Source organism: Pipistrellus kuhlii, unplaced genomic scaffold (assembly GCF_014108245.1).
Source record: "Pipistrellus kuhlii isolate mPipKuh1 unplaced genomic scaffold, mPipKuh1.p scaffold_m20_p_5, whole genome shotgun sequence".
Lineage (NCBI taxonomy): Eukaryota > Metazoa > Chordata > Mammalia > Chiroptera > Vespertilionidae > Pipistrellus > Pipistrellus kuhlii.
In genome coordinates this window covers 49,862,584-49,885,206 of record NW_023425551.1, presented here as the reverse complement: position 1 = coordinate 49,885,206, position 22,623 = coordinate 49,862,584, and the positions used below count along the sequence as shown (strand labels likewise).

At 37.6% G+C, this 22,623-nt stretch overlaps 1 protein-coding gene and 1 non-coding gene across 5 annotated transcripts in view; both read left to right on the top strand.

Annotated features, from left to right (window-relative positions):
- The window catches only part of BCKDHB (branched chain keto acid dehydrogenase E1 subunit beta), a 193,443-nt gene that overhangs the window by 91,870 nt on the left and 78,950 nt on the right, over positions 1–22,623 (top strand). Inside the window, exon 9 of one of the 4 annotated variants that reach the window (XM_036413225.2) lies at positions 264–296. The exons of the other annotated variants lie outside the window; for them this stretch is intronic. Coding sequence (XP_036269118.1) covers positions 264–281 — 18 coding nt within the window. The 3' untranslated portion in view covers positions 282–296. Of the gene's footprint in view, positions 1–263; positions 297–22,623 lie in introns of those variants that run through there. 4 annotated transcript variants of the gene reach the window in all.
- LOC118706276 lies at positions 3,994–4,096 on the top strand. Its single transcript, XR_004983981.1, has one exon. It is a non-coding gene; the product is annotated as a U6 spliceosomal RNA (small nuclear RNA).

The following is a 22,623-nucleotide window of genomic DNA, read 5'->3' as shown; positions in this document are numbered from 1 at the left end:
CCTTCAAAGTCTGCACTGGCATTGTTTTCTCAGTGTTTGCAGGGCAGGCACTTTGCACATAACTCACTCAGAGCAGGTTTCCCTTCATGTTGTCTTAATGTCCTAGGTTAGTTCTTTCAGTAGACCCTGCCTTTTGTATCTGTATCTTCACAACTACTAGAATGTGTAGCGGCATATAGTAGATTTAAAAAAAAATTTGTTTCTTGTGTTGTAACATATGAACTTATCAGAGATTAAGTTTCTTAGAATCTTATTTTTTTCAGGTTGCGGCTGAGTATTGAAGCAGGTATTATAGAATAGGATTCTTAGTAGCTGAGGTGGTTGCCATAAAACCCATGTATAAAAGAACACAAACAAGAATTCTGTAGGAGAGTCTATGAGGCCCTTAATTATATCTCTTCAACTTTTGCTTTGCATAGAATTCTAAAAAACTTCTTTTAAAAAAAAATATATATTTTATTGATTTTGTACAGAGAGGAAGGAAGAGAGATAGAGAGTTAGAAACATCGATGAGAGAGAGTCATCGATCAGCTGCCTCTTGCAGAACCCCTACTGGGGATATGCCCGCAACCATGGTACATGCCCTTGACCGGAATCGAACCTGGGACCCTTCAGTCCCCAAGCCGACACTCTACCCATTGAGCCAAACCAGCCTTGGCTAAAAAACTTCTTTACATAGTGCTATATCTCACATTATTAGATTTAGAAACAGCACTTTAGAAGATGGGGGAAAGTTATGTTAACAGAGATAAGGATATTGGCAAGACTAAAGCTGATATATTTATAGCCTGAGAAAAAGGCACTCTATAAGAAAATAAAATAAAAAACAAACAATAAAAAATGCATATGAATATTTTCAAAAAATTACAGCTGTTTTTAGCGATTTAATGTAGAAACAAGGTTGACTTCTTCTTTGATCCAATGGTATTATAATTGGTATTTAATTTCAAATTCTACCTGTCACCATGAATAGATTAATTTCTGTTCTGTATACTAGCTTGAAATACAATATTATTGCTTAAAGGTACGAGAAGGGTGAACTCTGAAATATGTTGAATAACTCAACCCCTATAGTGCTAAATAAATGAGTTCTTGCTGACATTCTCTCTAAAAGCTGCAGGGTACCAGTTAATTATTTGCTTCTAATAATTAATTTTCCTTTGGTTACATTAACATTACTAATAATATTATGTAGCTATTTTTGTTAGAGCATTTTTTTCTATTAATTTCTGATTCACATGTCACACTTGGAAACTAATAAAATGACCCTTTCTTCTTGGCTCTTATTATTCTTTAGTTCTTTTAATCATGGAACTGATACTATTTTGCATGAACTCCCTCTGACATTTTCCAAACTGTAAGTGGATTGGTAGAGGAAAAATTGGGGAGAGATTAATCCTACATTTTTATAGTTTGAGACATTAAGGTTGAGGTGTGGCATATTTTATAGTAACAATACTAAAAGTCCCTGTGCTGGGGCTTGGGACTATTGATCTTCTTGGTGTGAATCACTTGAGAAGTGTTTGTTGTCTTCCAGTGTGGTTACACTCTTCTAGAGCAGGTTGGGTTGGTGGTGCCAAAGGGTGGGGTGCGTTTTGACTAATCTGCTAAGTAGCCTTTTATCTGAACATCTAGTTTCTCATTGGTGTTTCTGACCAAAAGGAAATGGTTGGAAATAGGGATTTTTGTTTTTAATTAGTCTCTCTAGGGAAGAGAGGATTATTTTTGAAGAATGGAATTTTAAGAAAGCCTGACAAGCTCATTTCCCATGTGACTGAAAACATTGGCAGTTGAAAAGATTTCACAAATAGGAATTAGAGCCAGATTTTCCCGTAGCTAAGCTGCTCTTTGGGAGTTAGACTTATGGGTAATCTTTATCCCTACTTTGCTCATGGGACTTTTATGCTTTTTCTTCTCTAATGGCTCCAAAGGCTTTCATGGGGCTTTGTCCTTCCATCCTGTACATTACAAAGATCTTCAATACCGTTCTGTTTTGTATGCATTTGAATTAGATCATTTGCTATCTGCCACAGGCATCAGGCTGTTCAATGCTTCATTATCTCTCTAAGATATTTGTCCTCTTCTCTTATACCACCATCTATGCTAATAAAAGCCTAGATTGTCTTCGTGCCATTGCATAGCACCCTCCCATCATCACAGAATGGCCACAACAAGATGGCTGGCAGGGGAGTGCAGTTATGGGCAATCAGGCCAGCAGGGGGTGTGGGGTGCTGTGGGGGGGCAAACAGGCCAGCAGGGTAGGGTAATTGGGGGTGATCAGGCCAGCAGGAGAGGGCAGTTATGGGGGATCAGGCTTCAGGGGACGGCAGTTGGGGGCAACCAGTCTGGCAGGAGAGGGCAGTAGGGTGTGACCAGGCTGGCAGGGAATGGCAGTTGTGGGCCATCAGGCCAGCTGGGGAGGGCACTCGGGTGTGACCAGGCTTGTAGGGGAGGGTAGTTGGAAGGGACCAGGCTTGCAGGGGAGGGCATTTGGGGTGACTAGGCCTGCAAAGGAGGGCAGTTAGGGGCGACCAGGCCTGCAGGGGAGGGCAGTTGTGGGTAATCAGGCTGTCGGACAGAAGCAGTTAGGAACAATCAAGCAAGCAGGCAGGCAAGCAGTTAGGAGTCAGCAGTTCCTGATTGTGAGAGGGATGTCTGAATGCTGGTCCAACTGCAGGATCGGGTCTGAACCAGGCAGTTGGACATCCCCTGAGGGATCCCACATTGGAGAATGTACAGGTCTGGCTGAGGGACTATGCATGAATTTCGTGCACCAGGCCTCTAGTCTATAATAATAAAAGCAAAATATGCTAATTAGACTGGACAGCCGAACGATCTTTTGGACATATAATTCCAGACATCTTTCCGGTTGATACTGTGGCAGTGGGGGTCTATGCAGTGGTGATTAGGGGCAATGAGGCAGACAGGTTAGTCGTTAGGGGTGATGAGGCAGGCAGGTGAGTGTTTAGGGGTGATCAGGCAGACAGGCAGAGGAGTTAGAGGCGATCAGGCAAGCAGGCAGAGGGGTTAGAGGTGATCAGACAGGCAGGCAGATGAGTGGTTAGGAGCCAGTGGGTGCAGAGGGTGCAAGAGGGTGCAGGCTGGGCTGAGGGACCCCCCCCTCCTCTTCATTCATAAATTTTGTGCATCGGGCCTCTAGTAAAATTACAATGCTGCTGTATTACCACAGCTTTACAACTTAAGAAGCAAAGGGATTGGTTGTTTTGCTCAAGATTCTGTAGGGAAAAAGAGAAGTAACCAAAAGTGAACGGACTTTGGAAGTCCCCAGGTTTGGTTCCCTGGGCACTGTGTTGTAACACTCTGACGGTCATCTAGTTCCCAGTAGAGCCTTCCTCTGAAGTAAGGTAGCCAGTTCTCATGTTGTGCAGTTCTATTATAGTTGTTAGAAAGGTTGTAGCTAAAATTTGCTTTTCTATAACTTCCACCTTTTGATTCTGATTTTTCCTTTTAAAAGACCATGTTTGTATTTACTTCTATAAGACTTGTCTTAAAATATTTGGATACCTTCCAAGCTTCATTGTAATCTTCTCATCTTTAGGTTAAATATTCCATTCAGTCTTTTCAACTGTTACTAAATCTTTTGATTTCCAAATTCCTCCTATCCCGATATTCTCTGGACATACTCTCATTGGTCAATGACCTTTTTAACTTCAAATAACTTGAAATGATACTTGAGATATTGCCAGTTAGTCAAATGCTCAGTAGGACTTGTTTTCTCCTCAGAGGTCAGCTCTGTCATGACCTAGAAGAAGAAGATCTATTTATGTTTCAGTTCTGGAATACCTGAAAAAGTAGCGAGTTTCATGTCATTGGATATGTTAATCAGAAGCTATATTATATATGTCATGGATCTTTTAGATAAAAACTAATAGAAAGGGTGTTGAGTGTGTGATGTCCTTACAAAATAAATTAAAATTGTTGTGTTTAAAAAAACAACAACAACAAACAAAACCAACACATTACCGTTAGTACTTGCTTTGGCAGCATATATACTAAAATTTGAATGATACAGAGAAGATTAGCATGGCCGCTGCACAAGGATGACACACAAATTCATGAAGCATTCCATATTAAAAAAAGAAATCAGAAAAGAAACCACCTTCATGGAACAACCAGCTATACAATATAGGGTGTAGTAGAATGCATAATATTGGGAATAATACTTGAGTGAATATTCTTCTCTTAGAAGAGCATTTAGATAGTTTTGTCTTTTGATCAACCACCAAATGAACTTGTGAGGATATTTTGCATCTGTGAAACACTGTATCTTTGTCAAAACTTTTAGTTCACAAAAATTTCATCAACATTTTCCCTTCATATCAACATACAGCACTTTAGTTTTCTCCATATTTGCCCATATTGTTTAATTCTTTATAGAGAAAAGATTTGGGGCAAAAAAGGTTGTTACAACCTTTTTAAAAAAACCTTTGTTACTAGCATTGTTTTATCCATTACCACCTACTTAGCCATTTCCTTTGCTAGGATAATGTTAACTATGCTTTATTAGATTATCTGTCATTTATCAATGACACTTTTGTAAATGGAGTATTGTTTACTCTTAATCTAAATATTAAGTTATTGAAATATGTATTGACCTTACTATAAATTCAGGCTTAGCTGGTAGATTTTGCCAGACCCTATGGTAGTGACAGTTTTTGTGGAGTCTGTTTTAGGACAAGTAGTTCTTTAGTGACCATGATAACAACATTCCACCATATAGTCTGATTTATTTTTTTCCATGAAGTAATTTTTAAAATGTGTGGCTGTTCTGAACTATTTAGTCCAATAATATGTTGCATATAAAGACATTCAATGAGAGGGTTCTTGTTTTACAAGGAAAGGTTGTTAAAAACCAAAATCTCTCAAGTAAATTGTGGTCTGTAACAGTTTCACCCTTGGGGAAGGGAGGCTTGTTGAAACTTCCATGACTATTAATCTTGAGAAAGAACATGTATCGTCTTGTTGGACCAAAGCCGGGAGCCATCTTATCAAGCCAGGGCTACACAAGTAGGGTCAATTTAAATCTCGTTTTGGCCTGGTAATCAAAATGAAGATGGTTGTTGGTGTGCATGGATGGTGTTGGGTCTTTTGACAAGTATGTGTAGGCGTGAGTCATGACTAGTCTCCTTTTCTTCATTTTACCAATTGTCTCCCTAAAGTCACTCACCAGAAATATATAGTAAGAAGTTGAATTTGCTTGGCTCACTAAACTTGTTTTGGAGAATGGTTGAGAAAAGCTTCCAGCTGGAGCTGTTGGTTATTTCCTATAGCAGATGCCCACTTTTAGCCTTTTGTAAGGATAACCTGATATACTGCTTCCTTATTTTGCTACCAGGAAGTGCTCTGTCCTGGCTTTTGTAGCCCCCAGGCTATAAGGCCAACTGCCTGGTCTGGTTAGTGCACAGAGCTTAGTGGCATGGAGAGGGTGGGATCTCAAGCCTGGGTTTTCCACTAGTTGCTGGATAACCTTGGGCAAATGAGTCAACCTGTTCTCTGTTTTCTTTCCTAACTTTATAAAATTGAGACTTTCTCTTAGTCCTTAGTCTTTTAAAAAAAAAAAGGTCACAATAATTACAGAAAAGGTAATAAGAGTGAGTGAATTAACACTTATCTGGATATATTAGTTACTATAATTAGTTACTATAAATAATTTAACAAAATGCTCCAAATGTGTTTAATATGTATCCCAGATTGTCTATGTGAAATAAAAGATGTAAGTTTGGTTTAGTTTGTTTAAATAATTTCAATTTCTTGAGGAAAGGCAATGTAGTTATTTATGTTGTCCACGTAAATTGTATTATAACAAAGAATTTAACAAGATACAGGGTTTAGTCATTTAAATCCTATAGTCTCTTCAGGAGGACTGCTTGTGAACATTCATGTGGACCCTTCAAAATCATCTAGTTAACCAAAATTTTAAATTGCATCAGGATTATTTAATCTCTTTAGTGTCATCACTTTTTAATTTAATTAAATAAACAAACCAGTGAATGAAATAAGCTAATTCTTGAAAAAGTATTTGTGTTCCAGTTTACATAAATTTAACCTAAGTTTTTGTGTCCTAAAAGTCTATTTCTATTATGTCTTTAAAATCCTATTAGCTCATTAATACTTCACTTTTCATTTTTGGATGCCCTGTAAACATATAAACTTAAGTAACCTGAACTCTAATCTGCAGTTATTAATGCAACCTTGTTTTAGGTGTATGACCATAAAACTCTTTGAAGTAAATCTTCTGTTTATGGACCTAAAAGTGTTGTACTTGGGGTAACAAGCTAAAGTATAATGTGAGAAGGGTTTTGAAAATTATAAATCTATAATGGTAGAACTGAGTTCTAATAAGAATAAGTCTGTGACTCATTGTAGCTTTCCTTGCTTTTTATTCTCGTGAGCAATTGAAGAAACCCACTGTAGGGGGTTGGAAATAGTCTTTCTTCTGATTGTGGGATGACACAGTGATTGCTTTTTCCAACCACCACATGTGGTGATTCTGCTCTCTGGAATGACATGGGACACTCTCTGAGCAAACAGCAACAGCATTCCAAGGAATGTACAATAAATAATGAATGTTAAGACATTTTCCCTTGCCAGATGTAATGTTTAATAGTAGAGGAATAATATAAAATGACCTACAGCAAAATTTGGGAAATGACTAGATAGATAAAGCACTCCTGCTGTTAGAAATAAGCAAACTCCTTTTCAGGTGAGAATATATGACTTAATACATTTAAATGTTGTTTTCATGATTTTTGGAATTACTTAGAAAATACATTGATTGATAAAACCGAAAAACTTTAGTGAACTACTAGTCTATTTGAGCTATTATAGAGTCTTTGTTTCCAGATATTCACAAACATCTAAGCATGTTGTGCACTTTGCTGTGGCTTATTTTCCCCAAATGTTTAGTAACTGATAGAATTTTGTAAATTAAATTATATTTTACATACAGTGGAATGAAATCCAGTTCCTAAGGGAATTCTGGGAAGGTGACATCTAAACTTATGCTTCAGAAATCCTGTTCAACCACCTAAAACAGCAGCTTCAGAATTTCTAGAAGAAGGAACTTGGGGTTTAAGTAGGGAACACCTTACAGACTTGCCCTGAAATGGTGTTTTCTTTATGTACCATTGGGGTGGGCGCTGTACATCTGTCATAGCCAGCCTTTGGTGCCTCACGTCTCTTCAGACCAGACCCAAGCCAGAACAGGCATGTGTGCAGAGATTCTAACTCTTAAGACCTCAGAACTTTATTCTCCCCTCTGCAGGATGGGAGGGCAAAATAATAGCAGTGGAGAGACCTAGTATAAGTACCTGGACTTCAGAGCTGCCCAGGAGCCTGAGAACTCCTCAGGGGAGCTTGGCACCTGCCCAGTAGTCCTATGTCAATGACTCTTCACTAAAATACTAAGGAACAAAACTAGGATGTGCTAAAGGCTCATTAAGATTATCTATTCATTCAGTTTATTTTTTGTACAAGTATTCATTGAGCATCTTCTAGCACTGTATAGGTGTGCTAGAAATAGAGGGCATAGCAGCAAACAGAACAGACAGTATTTTATCCCCTACTGGGGAGACAATCAGCAAATCTGTATGTACATCACTATATCTAAGTCAGATCACAATAAATTTATGAAGAATGATGAAGTTTAGAGGGATAGCAAGGTAAAGGGAGGTGCTGTGTTACAGAGGGATGACCACTCAGGTGGCTTTTATTTGAGAAGATATTTGACTTAAAGAAGAAATCTATGTAAATATAGGTATATATTGGAGATATTGCAAGTTTGGTTCCATACCACAACGAGAAAGCAAGTCTCAATCTTCCTGCTGGTGGAGGGACTTGCCTTCATTTTATTTAAAAAAAATGCCAACATAAGTTAGGCACAATAAAAGGAGAGCAATAAAACAAGGTATGCCTGTATCTGGGGATGAAGATAATAATAGTATGTGCAGAAGGCCTGAGGCAGGAATATGCGTGGCCTGATGGAATAACAGGAACAAGGTGGATGTGCTTGTAGGAAATGAGGTAGTTGAAATAACCAGCAGCCAGGTCAGGAACGAAATAGGGATGTCTGCTCTCACCATTATTTATCAATACTTTTTCTGGAGTGTTAAATAATGATATAAGACTAGAAAAATTTAAAAATTGTTGTAAATGTAAAAAAGAAAAATAGTTACTAGTATTTTAGATGACATCTTTGAAGAGTAAAACTCAGGAGACTTTAAGTAAACAGTTGAGAATTAATAAAAGAATCCTATATAATAAAAGCATAATATGCAAATCGATCAAACGACCAAACAGCCGAATGAGTATCCTCATGATGATCTGGGACCACGCTATGACCCCAATCGTGCCAGGCCAGCCAAGGTTGGTGCAATGCGATTAGTTGGGGGCCCGGCCATTATCACCCCGTGATCACCCCACAGAGGGAGGCCCAGGTCACTGGCCAGCGGGTCAATCAATTGGGGGTTCCATGATTGCAACAAAGGTGATATTTCACATAATTTGCAAAGTTCAACTTATTTAATAACAGGTGCTGACAAAGTATAGTTAATCTAAAAAAAAAATAACGTTATATTCCTACCTAATACATAAACATTATTTCTTGGCATATAAAGATATAAATATAAAAATGAAACAATAAAATACAAGAAAATTTAAGAGAATATTGTAAAATCTAGTACTGGAGGGAATAGTTTTAAACAAGAGAGAAAATATAGAAGTTATAAAAAAAAGATATTTGACTAAATATATGAGAAATTTTATTTATGGCAAAGTTACAGAATTGATAACTTACAGACAAAATTTGACAAAGAAATAAAAATGGCAGTTTGTGACATGTGAAGAAAAAGGGCAAAGTACCTTTATAGTTGTTCCAGCAGAAAAAAAAGGCAAAAAGGATAATTCTTGCAAAGAGAAATCAAATAGCCAGTGGCTATAGGATGAGATGCTCGGCATCACAGAATCTATGTTATTCTTCTGTAAAAAAGGATAAGTATAGTACCTACTTCATGCTGTAGCTGGGAGGGATAAATCAGATAACGCAAATAAGATATTACAGTGCTTGGCACACAGTATGTGCTCATTAAATGCTAGTTTATTGCCCTGTAGAAATACAACATGAGTAGGTAAGGATTGTTGTGAAAGGATAGCTATTGTAGTAGTGGTTGTAGTTGAGAATATTTGGAAAGAAAACTGAATGGCCCATAAATAGGAAATAATTGGATAATTTGTATATCATTACTATGGAATTTTATGCCATTGTTAAAAATAGTTTAAATTATATCCTTAGGTTTAAGTAAAAGAGCCTTTTTTTTTTTTTTTTTTTTTTTGAGTGAGAGGAAGGAAGAGGGACAGATCAGTTGCCTCCTGTCCATTTCCTGATCCAGGATTGAACTAGCAACCCAGGCATGTAACCTGAGCAGGAATCAAACCGGGGACCTTTTGGTGCACAGGATGATGCTCATCCAATTGAGCCACACTGGTCAGTGCAAGGAACTATCCATAGGTTAGAAACTGGTTTATGATGGTTTCAGTTTTATAGAATGATACGGCAAATATCCTTTGAAATGTTTTTATATGGTGCTGAACTATTACATTTCTACACTTAAAAGCTACCATTTTGCTCTGGCTAGTGTCCCTTAGGAGGCTGTTTTGTTCCCAGTGCTGAGAGGTTGCCACTTAGTTTCTGGGTCAGGGCATATACCCAGGTTGTGGGCTTGATCCCCAGTAGATGGTGTGTAGGAGGCAGCAGATCAATGTTTCTCTCCTTTCCTCTCTCTCAAGTCAATAAAAATATACTTTTAAAAAATCACCATTTTGATGCACGACATTCTAAAATCACACTATATATGTCATTGCCTTCTTTCACCCCTTTTAATATTAATCTCTCAATATTAAACTCAAGGTCATTAAACCATAAATTCTTGTTCTAGGTTAAAATACCAGAATGTTTTCAAAGAATTAAAGAGTAAAGGTATTTGCCATTGACTCCCTAGCTTTTATGATACTCCTGCTTTTTTTTTTTTTTTAAAAGACTTTATTTTTTTAGAGCAGTTTCAGGTTAGCAAAAGTTGAGGAACATGCAGAGATTTCTCATATACATGCATACCTCCCCCACTGTAAACATTCTCCATCAGAAAGGTACTTTTCTTTTTTTTTAAATCAAGGATGAACTACATTGATACATTACAGCACCCAAAGTCTATAGTTTACTGTCAGAGTCATTCTTGGTATTGTACATTCTGTGGATTTGGACAAATATATAATATTATATATATCCATTGTAATAGTATTATATAGAACAGTAATTTTCAACCTATTTCATCTCATGGCATATATAACCTAATTACTAAAATTCTGTGGCACACCAAACTATATACAGTGTTTTTTGCTGATCTGACAGAAAAAAAGGTATCATTTTGATTCATTCACACCAGATGGCTAGTATTTTGTACCAGATGGCTGTTGTCATTTTCTTATTTGATAACCTAAGGGAAAGTAGATGAATTTTTCTTACTTACAGCAATATTGCATTTTTAAACAATTTTTGTGACATACCAGTGAAAATAGCTGATATAGCATATTTTCACTGCCCTAAAAATACTCTGTGCTCAGTTTATTTATCACTTCTCTCCACTCTCACAACTACTGGCAAACACTGAATTTTTAACTTTTTTACCATCTTTATAGTTTTATCTTTTCCAGAATGTCATAAAGTTAAAATCACATATTATGTAAACTTTTTAGATTGGCTGCTTTCACTTACTACTATGCGTTACATCTTTTCATGGCTTGATAGCTCATTTCTTTTGAGCACCAAATATTCCATTGTTTGGATGTACCACAGTTTATACATAATCAAAGACATTCGGCATTAAGAATAAAGCTGCTATAAACCTCTGTGTGCAGGTTTCCTTGTGGGCATACGTTTTCAGCTCCTTTAGGTAAATTCCAAGGAGCATGAGTGTTGGTTTGTATGAGTAGGTTTAGTTTTGTAAGAAACTGCCATCTTCCAAAGTGGCTGTACCATTTTGCATTCCTACCAGCAACGAATGAAAGAGAGTTCTTGTTGCTCCAAGTTTTCACTAACATTAATTGCTGGTTTCTAGATTTTGTCATTCTAATAGGTATGTAGTAGTATCTTATTGTTGTTTTAATTTGCATTTCTCTGATGACATGATGTGGAACATCTTTTAGATGCTTATTTTGCATTTGCATATCTTTTTTTTATATCTCTTAAGATCTTTGACCCATTTTTAATTGGATTATTTATTTCTTATTATTGAGTTTTAAGAGTTGTTTATATATATTGGGTAACTGTCTTTTTATCAGATGTACCTTTTGTAAATATTTCTCCATTTATGGCTTGTCTTTTCATTCTCTTGATACTCTATGTTGCAGAGCAGAAGTTTTGGATGTTAATGAAGTTCAGCTTATCAATTACTTCTTTCATGGATTGTGTTTTTGGTGTTATATCTACAATGTCACCAATTTCTCTTCCCCAAACCCCCACAGTGCCTAGCAGCTGGTTTGGAACTGGTGCAGATTAGAGGAATCTGTCAGCTTAATTTAAACAAAGCATCCTGAATGGGTTGTGTGTTAACACTGTGATTTCTGTCTAGTACTCTGAATATCAAAGTGCAGGAATTCAGTGATGTGTGGATAAAATGTTTTTTATACTGGTCTTTTTTCTCCTTTGCTGTCAAGCAATATCTCTTTCTCATTATATTTCTTTATTTCTCTTTGTATCTCTGCTTCTTAAATAGGAAAGAGAGACCTGGAGTTGGTATTGTATACAAATTGAGATCCCATAGGCCTTTTGTAAGATCAATGTGAGTGAGCTTTAGAATATGGAAATTACAGTATCTTTTGGCTTTAATATAGTCAATTTTTCTTCTACAGTCAGTTGTGTTCTGTGGTGACTAGTTACATTGATTTGTAAACAGCCAGAGGAAAGTAGGCATTGCTTACACTAAAAAAAGACTAATTGTGATTCTGTGTTGGGAGTTGATGCTTCCATGAGCACTGGCATTGGGAACTGTCTTTATAAACTAACTCTTTAAAAAAATAAAAAATAGGTGTTGAGATTATCTCTAAATTACTCATTAAACAACAGGTAATTATGGACCATCTTTAAGAAAGGAAATTGGTTCCTCTGTGGTGAATCTGCAGTCCTGGATGTTGATGCCTGAGTGTAGAGGCAGTGTGCATCTCAGAATGTCACTCCTGGAGGAAGAATGTTCCACACAGAAAAAAGTCAGTGCAAGCACTAAAAGCAGAAGTGTGCCTACTGTACTTAGGAAATGCCAAAGAAGTCTATGTGGCTGGAGCATTGATAGTGACAGCAGGTGTAGTCAGTGGTGAGGTTGGAGAGTGGAGTGTTAGTCCTTTGGTTTTTACTCTGAGTGAAAGTCGGGCTATTGTGGAATAAAATCATGTAATATATTGCAAAAGGCTTGATCACATTGCTGTATTGGAATACATTGGACTGAGTCAGTGAGATCAATTTGGAGATTATTGTGGCAACTTGGAAGAGACATGATGGTGCTTGGACCATAGTGGGTAAGAATAGAGGTGGTGAGAGAAGTGGTCAGATTCTGGGTGGTTTTAAAGGCAGAAACAATAAGATTTACTGACAGATTGGATGTAGGGATTGGGAAAGAGGAGTCAAGGATGACTCAAACTTTTTGACCAGAGCTATTGGAGGGTGGAGTTGCTGCCAACTGAAATGAGATGACTGCAAGGATATGCTTTTGGAGGGAAGATAAGGAACTGAGTTTTGACTGTGTTGTGTTTCACATGTCCTTTATGAGTCTAAAGTTTGGGGAAATTTTCTGAACTGGGGATATACATTTGAGATGAGAGTCATCAGCATATAGGTGGTATAATCCATGAGACTGGATACAATCACCAAGGGATTGAGTGTAATATATAGAAATCAGATAGAGAGAAAGGCAGCCTTGGAACCCTCCATCCTTTAAGGGGCAAGAGAAGACACCAACAGAGGAGACTGAGGAGTGATCATTGAGGTAGGATACACCAGGGAGTATGAAATCCTGGTAGCCAAAAGAAGAAGAGCATATGGTCAGCCGTGCCAAACAATGCTGATAGGATCTGTAGATGAGTACTGAGACCATTGGTGAATTTGAAAAAAAATTTAGTGAAATATCAGGGAGAAAACCTGACTGAGGTGTGTTGAAGATAAATAAAAAGAGAAGAATTGAAAATTGCTAATGTAGAAAATTATCAAGGAGTTTTTTTTGGCAAAGGGGAGGTGAAGATAAATATTATATACTACGTAGGATTGTGGAAATAGGTTCAAAAGAATGTTGTTTTCTTTATTTTAAAGAAATCATCTTCCCAATAAACAGCACAGATTAAAGTTGATGGCCAGTCTATAAATTGGCTTTTTTTTTTTTGTTTGTCATATGCTTACCCTTTGTTCAATCCTTTGTAAAATGACTACACATCCTAGTTTTCCCAGCATAATTGTTGTTCCAGAATAAATAATAATAACCCCTTCTCAAAACTGAATTTGGTTTCACTGCTCATTAGTCACCCAGGCCTACAGAATGTGACTTATTCTGAAAGCAGATACTATGAGTGATGTGTGTGGTGATGATCAATTAGGCTAGGGTGTAAGTAGCACTTCTAGTAGACCTAAGGTATAGTAATTGTGGACTTGAAAAATGTGAGATGTCCCGAGATAGTCCACTGGTAATGAGGTCTCCTACTAAAAGGAAGAGAACACTTAAATTATGCCATTTAGGTAGGTGTCCAGAGACCCAAGTCAAACAGGGATAAAGGTAGATCTGGGGTCTTGAGTATTCAGCTAAGGATCAATAAAGAATGGTTTGCAGGTGATAGAGATTGGCATCTTTTTAAAATTGTATTGATGAGGGAGAGAGAGAAAAAGAGAGAGAGAGAGAGAACATTGATTTGTTGTTCCACTTATTTATGCATTCATTGGTTGATTCTTTTTAAAAAAATATATTTTATTGATTTTTTACAGAGAGGAAAGGAGAGGGATAGAGAGTTAGAAACATCAATGCGAGAGAATCATCAACAAGCTGCCTCCTGCACACCTCCCACTGGGGATGTGCCCGCAACCAATGTACATGCCCTTGACCAGAATCGAACCCGGGACCTTTCAGTCCGAAGGCTGATGCTCTATTCACTGAGCCAAACCGGTTTTGGTCATTGATTGATTCTTATAGGTGTCCTGACCAGGGATTGAATCCACAATGTTGGTATATAGTGCAATGATGCTCAGACCAACTGAGATACCCTGGCAGGGGTGAGTCTGGCATCTCTTTAACAGGCAAAGTGTTCTATCTCTTGATCAGGGGTTAAGGGAAAATGATTCAGTCATGGAACATCAGGGCTCTAATACCATATACTCCATGTATCATATACCAGACTAACTAGTCATTAAAGGACTGGATGACAAGATAAAATATAGCTACAAAGAGACAAAGCAAAAGGAAGCACGACGGAGTACTGACTCCCAACTAGAAGTACAGGGATGTTAGAGTGATACTGAGCCTGCTGATTTCCAGGCAAAAGTTATTATGCTTTGTTCTTCAGCATGAACATGAAGGCTGCAATGTCAGTGGGTGTAATCCCAAAGGCAGGAGTGTCCCACTTGGGAGGGGTTAATGGAGCCCATGGTTCATGACATACTTTGCTCATTGATGAGGTGATAGGTGTGGAATCTGTATATCTGTATATATCTGATATGGGAAGATTCAGGGTGCATAAAAAGAATAGTTTAACCTCATGTCTGGATAATACCAGGCTAAATTAAGCATTGCCTGTCAATAGCTATCAATTAGTGAGACAAGTTCTCAAGTATCTGTATTTAAAAAAAAAAAATCTTACTCTATATGGATCTCAGTGTAAGTATAGGAAATTAGAATTATGAAGCATGTGTTTATATTTGCCTATTTTGATAAATTTGTGTAAGAATGAATGAACAACTCATCTTTTTTTCAGGATACTGTGACAGAGAGAAGTTATAAGCTCTAAATATAATAAGCAAAGTGTCTATGAAAAAAGAACACTATTTTCTGATTACTGCTTCTGTCAACCTGAGTCTATCAAATGATAGAAGCTACTGGGTTTTTATGTTGGAGAAACTGTAATTGGGAAACACATGTGACGTATGTATATTTGGGGAAGACTGAGGTGTTGGATGACAGATGAAAGTGGAGACTGGAGAGATGTAGAGAGGGAAGGACAGAGTTTTGAGGTTATTTTGCCATGTGTGTAATTATATATCTTGAACCATGAAATAGCATAACTAATGCTATATGTTATGATAAGAAATAGCTAGGCAATGAGTGGTTTCAAAACCATGTTTGAAAATTAAGCTTCCTTTAGAGGTAGTACCCCATAGTGATTCTAAAAGGGGTTGCTCATAAATCAAATCCTGAAGGGCTCCAACATAATTATATATATAAAAAATAGCTCTGTTAAAATTACCATTAAAAGAATTAGGCATAAATCTTTTTGTTTTGTTACTATCTAAATAGAGAACAGATTTGTCTTTGTTCTGAGGGATAAATGGATAACAGGCCTTTTGTTTGTGTGGTTTGTGCTTTATGTGTGTGCATCGACTATAATAGTATCAGATAATGTCTTTTAACAGCTCATGGAAAGAATTAGTTTTTTTTTCTCTACCAAAAAGCTAGCCTTGTGGAAGCTGACAAAAGTCATTACATTATGATTTTTGGCTCAAGAAAATAATGATATCTTGGAAAAAGTGAAGGAATATGGCAATGGAAGAAAGACATCTGTACTACAACAGACAAATTATTTAAACAAAAGATACAGTGTTCCTTTAATTGGATTCTCATGGACTACTAAATGTGCTGACCAAAGACAGTATCTGGAAGAAAGGAACTTTGAATTTCTGAATCATAATTTTTACAGCTTGGGTTCAATTTAATAAACTTTATTGAGCATCTACTCTGACTCAAACAGCCCAAGTTTGATTCTCAGTTCTATTATTCTATCTCTCTGTGTATTTATATCCTCATTTCTGAAATAAAAGTGATAATAGCCCTTATCCTCTGGTTATTTTGAGGATGAACTGAATTATAATGCATGTAAAGTATTTAACCATGTTTGCCTGCCATATTAACATAGAAGGTCAACGAATTAGAGTCTGGCAATTTAAAGATGCTAACACTCTCTTGGTGGGAGAGATAGTCAAGTGATCCAACAGTTTCAGTATTTTACTGATGATGCCAAGAAAATGTTTATCAAAAGGTTGTGTGGGGCCCAACCGGTGTGGGTTGGTGGTTGAGTGTTAACCTATGAACCAGGAGGTCATGGTTCGATTCCCAATCAGGGCACATGCCCAGGTTACCAGCTCGATCCCCAGTGTGAGGCATGCAGAAGGCAGTCAGTCAATGATTCTCTCTTATCATTGATGTTTCTATCTCTCCCTCTCCCTTCCTCTCTGAAATCAATAAAGATATATTTTTAAAAAGGTTGCTGTGGGGACATAGAGGTGGAATAAATAACAATTTTAGTAAGAGAGTTTTCTGGAGTAAAATCAAGAATCATTTTCTGTAGGAAAGGAGAAAAGATTCCTCCAAAAAGTCCAATAAAGAAAATGTAGATGAAGCTGGAGGCTGGGACACATCAATTTGTTGCATTTTAAGCTTCCTTTCTTGCTGGGTCTACCACAGCATGTGATCACTACTTAGACACTTGGTAACAGTATGATGGTGATCATTCTGAATTCTGATTCCCTTCTTATTTGTACTATCAATTACAGAGTCTAATTGAATTTAATCAAATTGGAATGATTGGAATGGCAGGTGACTTTTCCTTAGTATAGAGCTCTCCATACTCTAGACAAAGTATTAGCTTCTTGGTTGGGTTAGAAGAATGCCACGAAGAAGGAACAGCACTTGCATGTCATGGCCTTCTTTGTCAGTTGTAATGAATTAAGAGGAAAAGACATGAGTATATCTTGTCTAGAATAAAGCATGTGGGAATCATGCTGTAAGATAATCTTGACATTAATTTGTGATTCTCTAAACTAGGGATGTCGAACTCAATCAGAGAAGGGGCCAAAATCTAAAATCCAGCCTAAATCGCGGGCCGAATGGTTTACTGAACAGTCATAAACTGACAATGTTAACCAGAAATGTGAATTTAAAATGAGTGGAACAATCTTTTCCTTAACAGTGCTGTTAACCAACTCACATGCTATCAAGGATTTGGCCCGCGGGCCTTGTGTTTGACATGTGTGCTCTAAACTGTAAAAACTGTACACTGTTAAGCAATATGTGCAGAAATGTGACTTTATTTCTTTGTACCTGAACCTAGAACCTTCTTTTCTGCTCCTACTGAGGAAACATGTTATATATTGCTACTTTAAGTTAACATTTTGGGTAAATATTCAGTCCTATGCAAGATGTAACAGTCTTCAAAATTCATAGTCCTTCTTAGGGCTGTCGTGCTCATTCTTTCTCCATCCCTACCCTCACCGCCACCACAATATACACCAGATGGGGTCTCAGTGTAGGGGAACATTGTGAGAAGGGAGGTATCCATGTAATCCATTGTTCCTAGGCCTCCTGGTCTTTCCTGTGTATCTCATCCTGCTTGGGCTTTGGCCTTTGCCTTCATGTAGTCCCCTATTGCTGTATCTTATTGTGATTTTGGGGAGTAAGATAGAATGTTGACTGCTTGCTGATCCATCAACTGCCCCCATAGTTCTCCCTGCTCAGTCCACCCCCTAACCGCACTGCTGCAAGAAAAGCTTTATCAGACATCCCTGGGAGGGGCCATGGGAGTACTTCGGATCTCTCTGACACCCCACTGTAGCCAGGAAGACGGGGAGGCTCAGAGCTCTCAATCCTATTCTGCCTGGCAAATTTCCCCATCATTGCTGCTCTGACTCAGAGGACCCATCAACGTGGTTCTCCTAGAGGGTTTAGTTAGGGAACAGGCACAAGCCCCTAATATTTGTAGCTACCCTCAATTCATCTAAATTTGTTACCCTGTCTCCTGTTCATCCCACTCCAGACACACACTTGCGTGTGTATGCACACACCAACATACCTTCAAAGACCAGACAATGTCTAAACTCTAATGTCTAAACTCTACCAGCCAATCAGATATTCGTCTCTTCTCAGAGCCAGGAAAACTGCTCTAATATCATATTGTGCTATTGCCATAATCTGAATAACTTGCATATAAACTCTCAATACTAAATGTTACAAGCCAAATGCTTTTGGAATATCAAAACATACCATCTCTCAAACTCTTTCAATAGAGAAAGTAGTTTTTAAAACAATTGCTTCTATTGATCTAATTTTAAAAATTCTAACTTTTGTTTGGAAAGTTAGAACTGAACAACAAAGTCTTTGTTCTTGGTTGTATCTGCCTGTCTGCCAAAGCAGAAGCTATCTCAGTAGGAATGAAATCAGATAATATTTCAGAAATACTGTTTTTTTTTAAAATCGTATTGCCTAGACCTGAGTTGCTACACCACAGGAGAGCACTCAGTCATTCACAGCCCTAATTATGGTAACGAGTCAGGCTAATATCCATGCATATTTTATAAACAGAATTGTTAGTTTGTCACAGATGTGTTATAGGTGAGCTGATGTTAGTTAGATGTAGAGGGGAAGCTGTTGGTCAGCATTTACATACTGACTCCTCTCTGATTCACTTGGATATCTTTACGTTTATTAAACCTTCCGGAACCTTATCTCAAAGAGACAGTGACTCACTTACAATAATAAAGCAGACTGTCTGTACTTTTGAAATCTCTATGGAAAGATGTCAGCAGATGACCAAATTCTGTTGTTAAACATGCAAAATGACTAGAAATGGCTCTTGAAGTGACCCCTGTTCAGTTCCTGAAATAGCAGCTCCTTGGATAATCACCATTGTGGATTGCTGCTCACAGCTGTGTTAGTGGAAGTCTGGGGTGATGAGGAAGTGTGAACACTGGTCCTGTCAGGGTTTTGATGCTTTCTACTACTTAACATTCCGAATGATCCACAGCTCTTCTTAAATTGCTATTAAAAATTCCAGTGTTTTATCAGTTTCAAGTACTAGTATCATTGTCCAGTAATTATAAGACCTACTTGCCTCAAAATTTTTTAAAGAATAAAATTAGATAAAATATGTGAACATTGCAAACTTCAACTCAATGAAAGTGTTAGGCTGTTGTTACTAATTTTTACTACCCATCCCCATTGTTCTCTGTTTTTCTTTTATATATATTGTTTTTTTTATTTTCAATACTTTGGGATAGCCTTGCCTGTAAAGGTTGATTTTTAAAGAAAGTGATCTTTTCTCAGAGTCAGCACCCACCTGGTCAGTATCATCTGTCATCTCAGCATCTTTTTCACTGTGTAAGTCATGTCGTGGGTTTTTGGCTCTTTTGGGGCCTGTGATTTTTTAAAAAATATATATATATATTTTTAACATGGATACACTTCCAAATATGCTGCTATTTTATACTGCACTACATTCTTTGCAGTGTTTTTGTTGTTGTTGTGTTTTTTTAACTCTATTCTTCTCTGGGCTTATCAATTTAAATTGGTTTGAAAAAATTTGACTCATATTTAACATTTGGATCAAGTGCCAATTATGTGCACAATACAGTGATAGTACTGGGGAGGGGAATGAGCCCACGGTACCCAGGCTTCCTGTTTGAGTACCAGTCAGTGGTGGTGCATTCACCAAGGCTGGGAATACAAGAGGTGGAGTGGAGAAGGAGAGGAGGTTGGGGTAGAGTTGGGGTGATCAGAGATTGCTGCTAGCTTTGGATCTTGGGGGTAACAGGAAGTGTCCAAGATGTGATACCTGGGAGAGGCCCTGACTCCCAGTATCAGATTTGGGAGTCATTAACATAAGACTGTGATTGAAAGAAGGGAATGGATGAAAGAAAAGATAGATAAATTCCCTTTTGGGAGTTTGGTTATTCTTCTGTAAACAGATATCCTGGTTGGGGAGGACCCCTCAAATAGTTATGGTGATGTCAAGGTATTTATGTGTTGAGTTTCCTTGATAGGCTTTCTGGAATCTACAGTTTAACAATCAGTGACACTCTTAGAGTAGATTGTCTCAGCCTGAGCACTGTTTGAATTTTATTTCAGACTAGAAGCCAGGTGTACCCATGGGGTCCCTTAGCCCAACCTGCGCCCTCTCACAATCCGGGATCCCTGGAGGGATGTCAGAGGTCCGGTACATGGACTTAGCCTGATCCCCGAAGGCCAGGCTGAGGGACCCCAATGATGCATGAATCTATGCACCGGGCCTCTAGTATACATATAATACCTTGATTAATCTCTTCCTGCCATCTCCTCTTCCTCTTTTCTTCTGAGATTTATCATTCTGTTCCATGTTTTTATGCTGTGCCCTGAGTGCCCATCCCCTGGTGGTCAGTGCATGTCATAGCTACCAGTTGAATGGTCAGACAGTTAGCACATTAACCTTTTCTATGTAGACTAGAGGCCCATTGCAGGAAGATTCCTGCAAGAATACGGCTTCCTAGGGCCTATTCCTATAAGAATAGGGCTTCCTGCAGCCGGAGCGAAGCAGAGAAGGGCGCATCTCCACTGCCTCACTCCCCTCCTGTCTCCACTGCCTTGCTCCTTCTCCACAGCATTGCTCCCTTCTGCAGTGCTTGGCTTCCTTCTACCGTCTTCAGTCTTCACTCCAGTGCCTGCATACGCAAATTAACCACCAGCTTTATTGAGTTAATTTGCACACTCTCTCCTGATTGGTTGTGGGTGTAGCAGAGGTATGGTCAATTTACATGTTTCTCTTTTATTAGTGTAGATAATTATTTGTTGTGGAAGCTGTCCTGTGCATTATAGATTGTTTAGCAACATCTCTGCTTTCTACCAGATAGTGATAGCATTCCATTCCCTCCCTCTCCCACTCTAGTAGTGATAGCCAAAACTGTCTGCAGACATTGCTAAGTGTCCCATGGGTAGATAATGCCACCAGAGCAAGTTTTTCTTTGTTTATGAAAAGCATTTTGGGAGGAGCTGTGTTAGCTTTTTTGTTCCAAAATAGCCAAAAACAAAAAGAACAAAAAACAACCCCCCCCAAAACTTTACTTCTGCAGCTTATTCATTTAGAAGGATTAAGAAATTTTAGTTAAAGAAATCTGCACATAAAAGCACAGATAACTACTAATTTCAAATCAAATCTTGTTTCCTGTGTTGTGTATCATATGTGAATGAAGGGGGTGCTTTACTCCAAATAAGGAAATGGCCTGTGGCAGCTATTTCACAAGAATTGCTTTCAGTTCCCTACGTGTCAAACATTTAAGGCAGAACATCCAAAAGAGTTACCTGAGAAAACTCTTACGGATGCAGGTAAGAGAGTGGGGTTCAAGTTAAGAAAACATGATGTTTGTTATAGTAATTTAAAAAGCAAACACATAAGAACTAGTACTTAATATTTTTAAACTTACACTTTTTATAGCTCATAAAGAAAGAAAAAACATAAGAAAGTAACTTAATAAATTACCTGCCGTGTAGCTGAATTGATTTATAGCTTAAAACATTCCTATTAGAATTAGTTACTCAAATTTACAGAAACATTTATAAGGTATGTTAATTGCAAGCACTTGCTCTGAACTGATGCTGTTAATTATTCTATTAGAGTATAAATGTGCACTTCTCCAAGAGTAAGTGCTGGCTTGGGTGTACTTGGGTGACTTAACCTCTCTATTCCTGACTCCTCATCGATGAAACCCACTCAGATCTGTGAGGATTTCATGTGTTCATTGTGTAAAGCAGTAGTTGTAGCAGCATTTTTTATTTTTAAATGGTGAATGTATAGATTGTTTGTTTGCTCAGGAATTATGTGATAACTATTTCAGAATTACTTCCTGGTTGTTGTAGGAAATTACAAGAATTGTTTTGGTATTACCACAAACTAAGTAGTATCATTGGTTAAGTCATTTAACTTTGTGGACCCTGGAGTCCATGTATTCAAACTATTGAAATTGACGGTCTTTCATTTTCTAAGCTCTGAAATTCTATTTTATTTTTCTATTTAAAAACCTAGCTCTCATTTTGTTAAAAATATATCTATCAATTAATTTGATTTAGATTAATCTGCTAGATTTAAATAGCCATAGTAACTGTGAGTCTTTTATAAATAATCCTGCCATTTTTCAGGTACGTGTGTGCAAATAGAATAGCTTAATTGATGTCTTGCAAGTTAATAAGTATTAATGAGTCCTAGTCAAGGTTAAGGGATAGTATAAACTTATTTAAAATGTATCCAGAACACCCAGCTTATCACTGAGATACATGACTAATGCAAAATTCTATTAAGGTAATATTTGTAACCAAATGCTCATAATTTCCAAGCAATCTGTTGCTGTAGGGAGGTGAATCATGTGTCCTTTCTGTGTTTAGATTTTTTTCCCTTCTGCCATATGTTTATTGTATAAACCAAGGAGATTATGTACAATTAAGAGGCAACAACTCTCACTCCAGGCATCACTCACATTCTCTATTCTCATGGAAAACTACTCTTAGTGTCTTAAAGACCATATTTTTCTGTTATGTATTTCTGTTTGTTAATAGTGTTTGCAGCAACCAA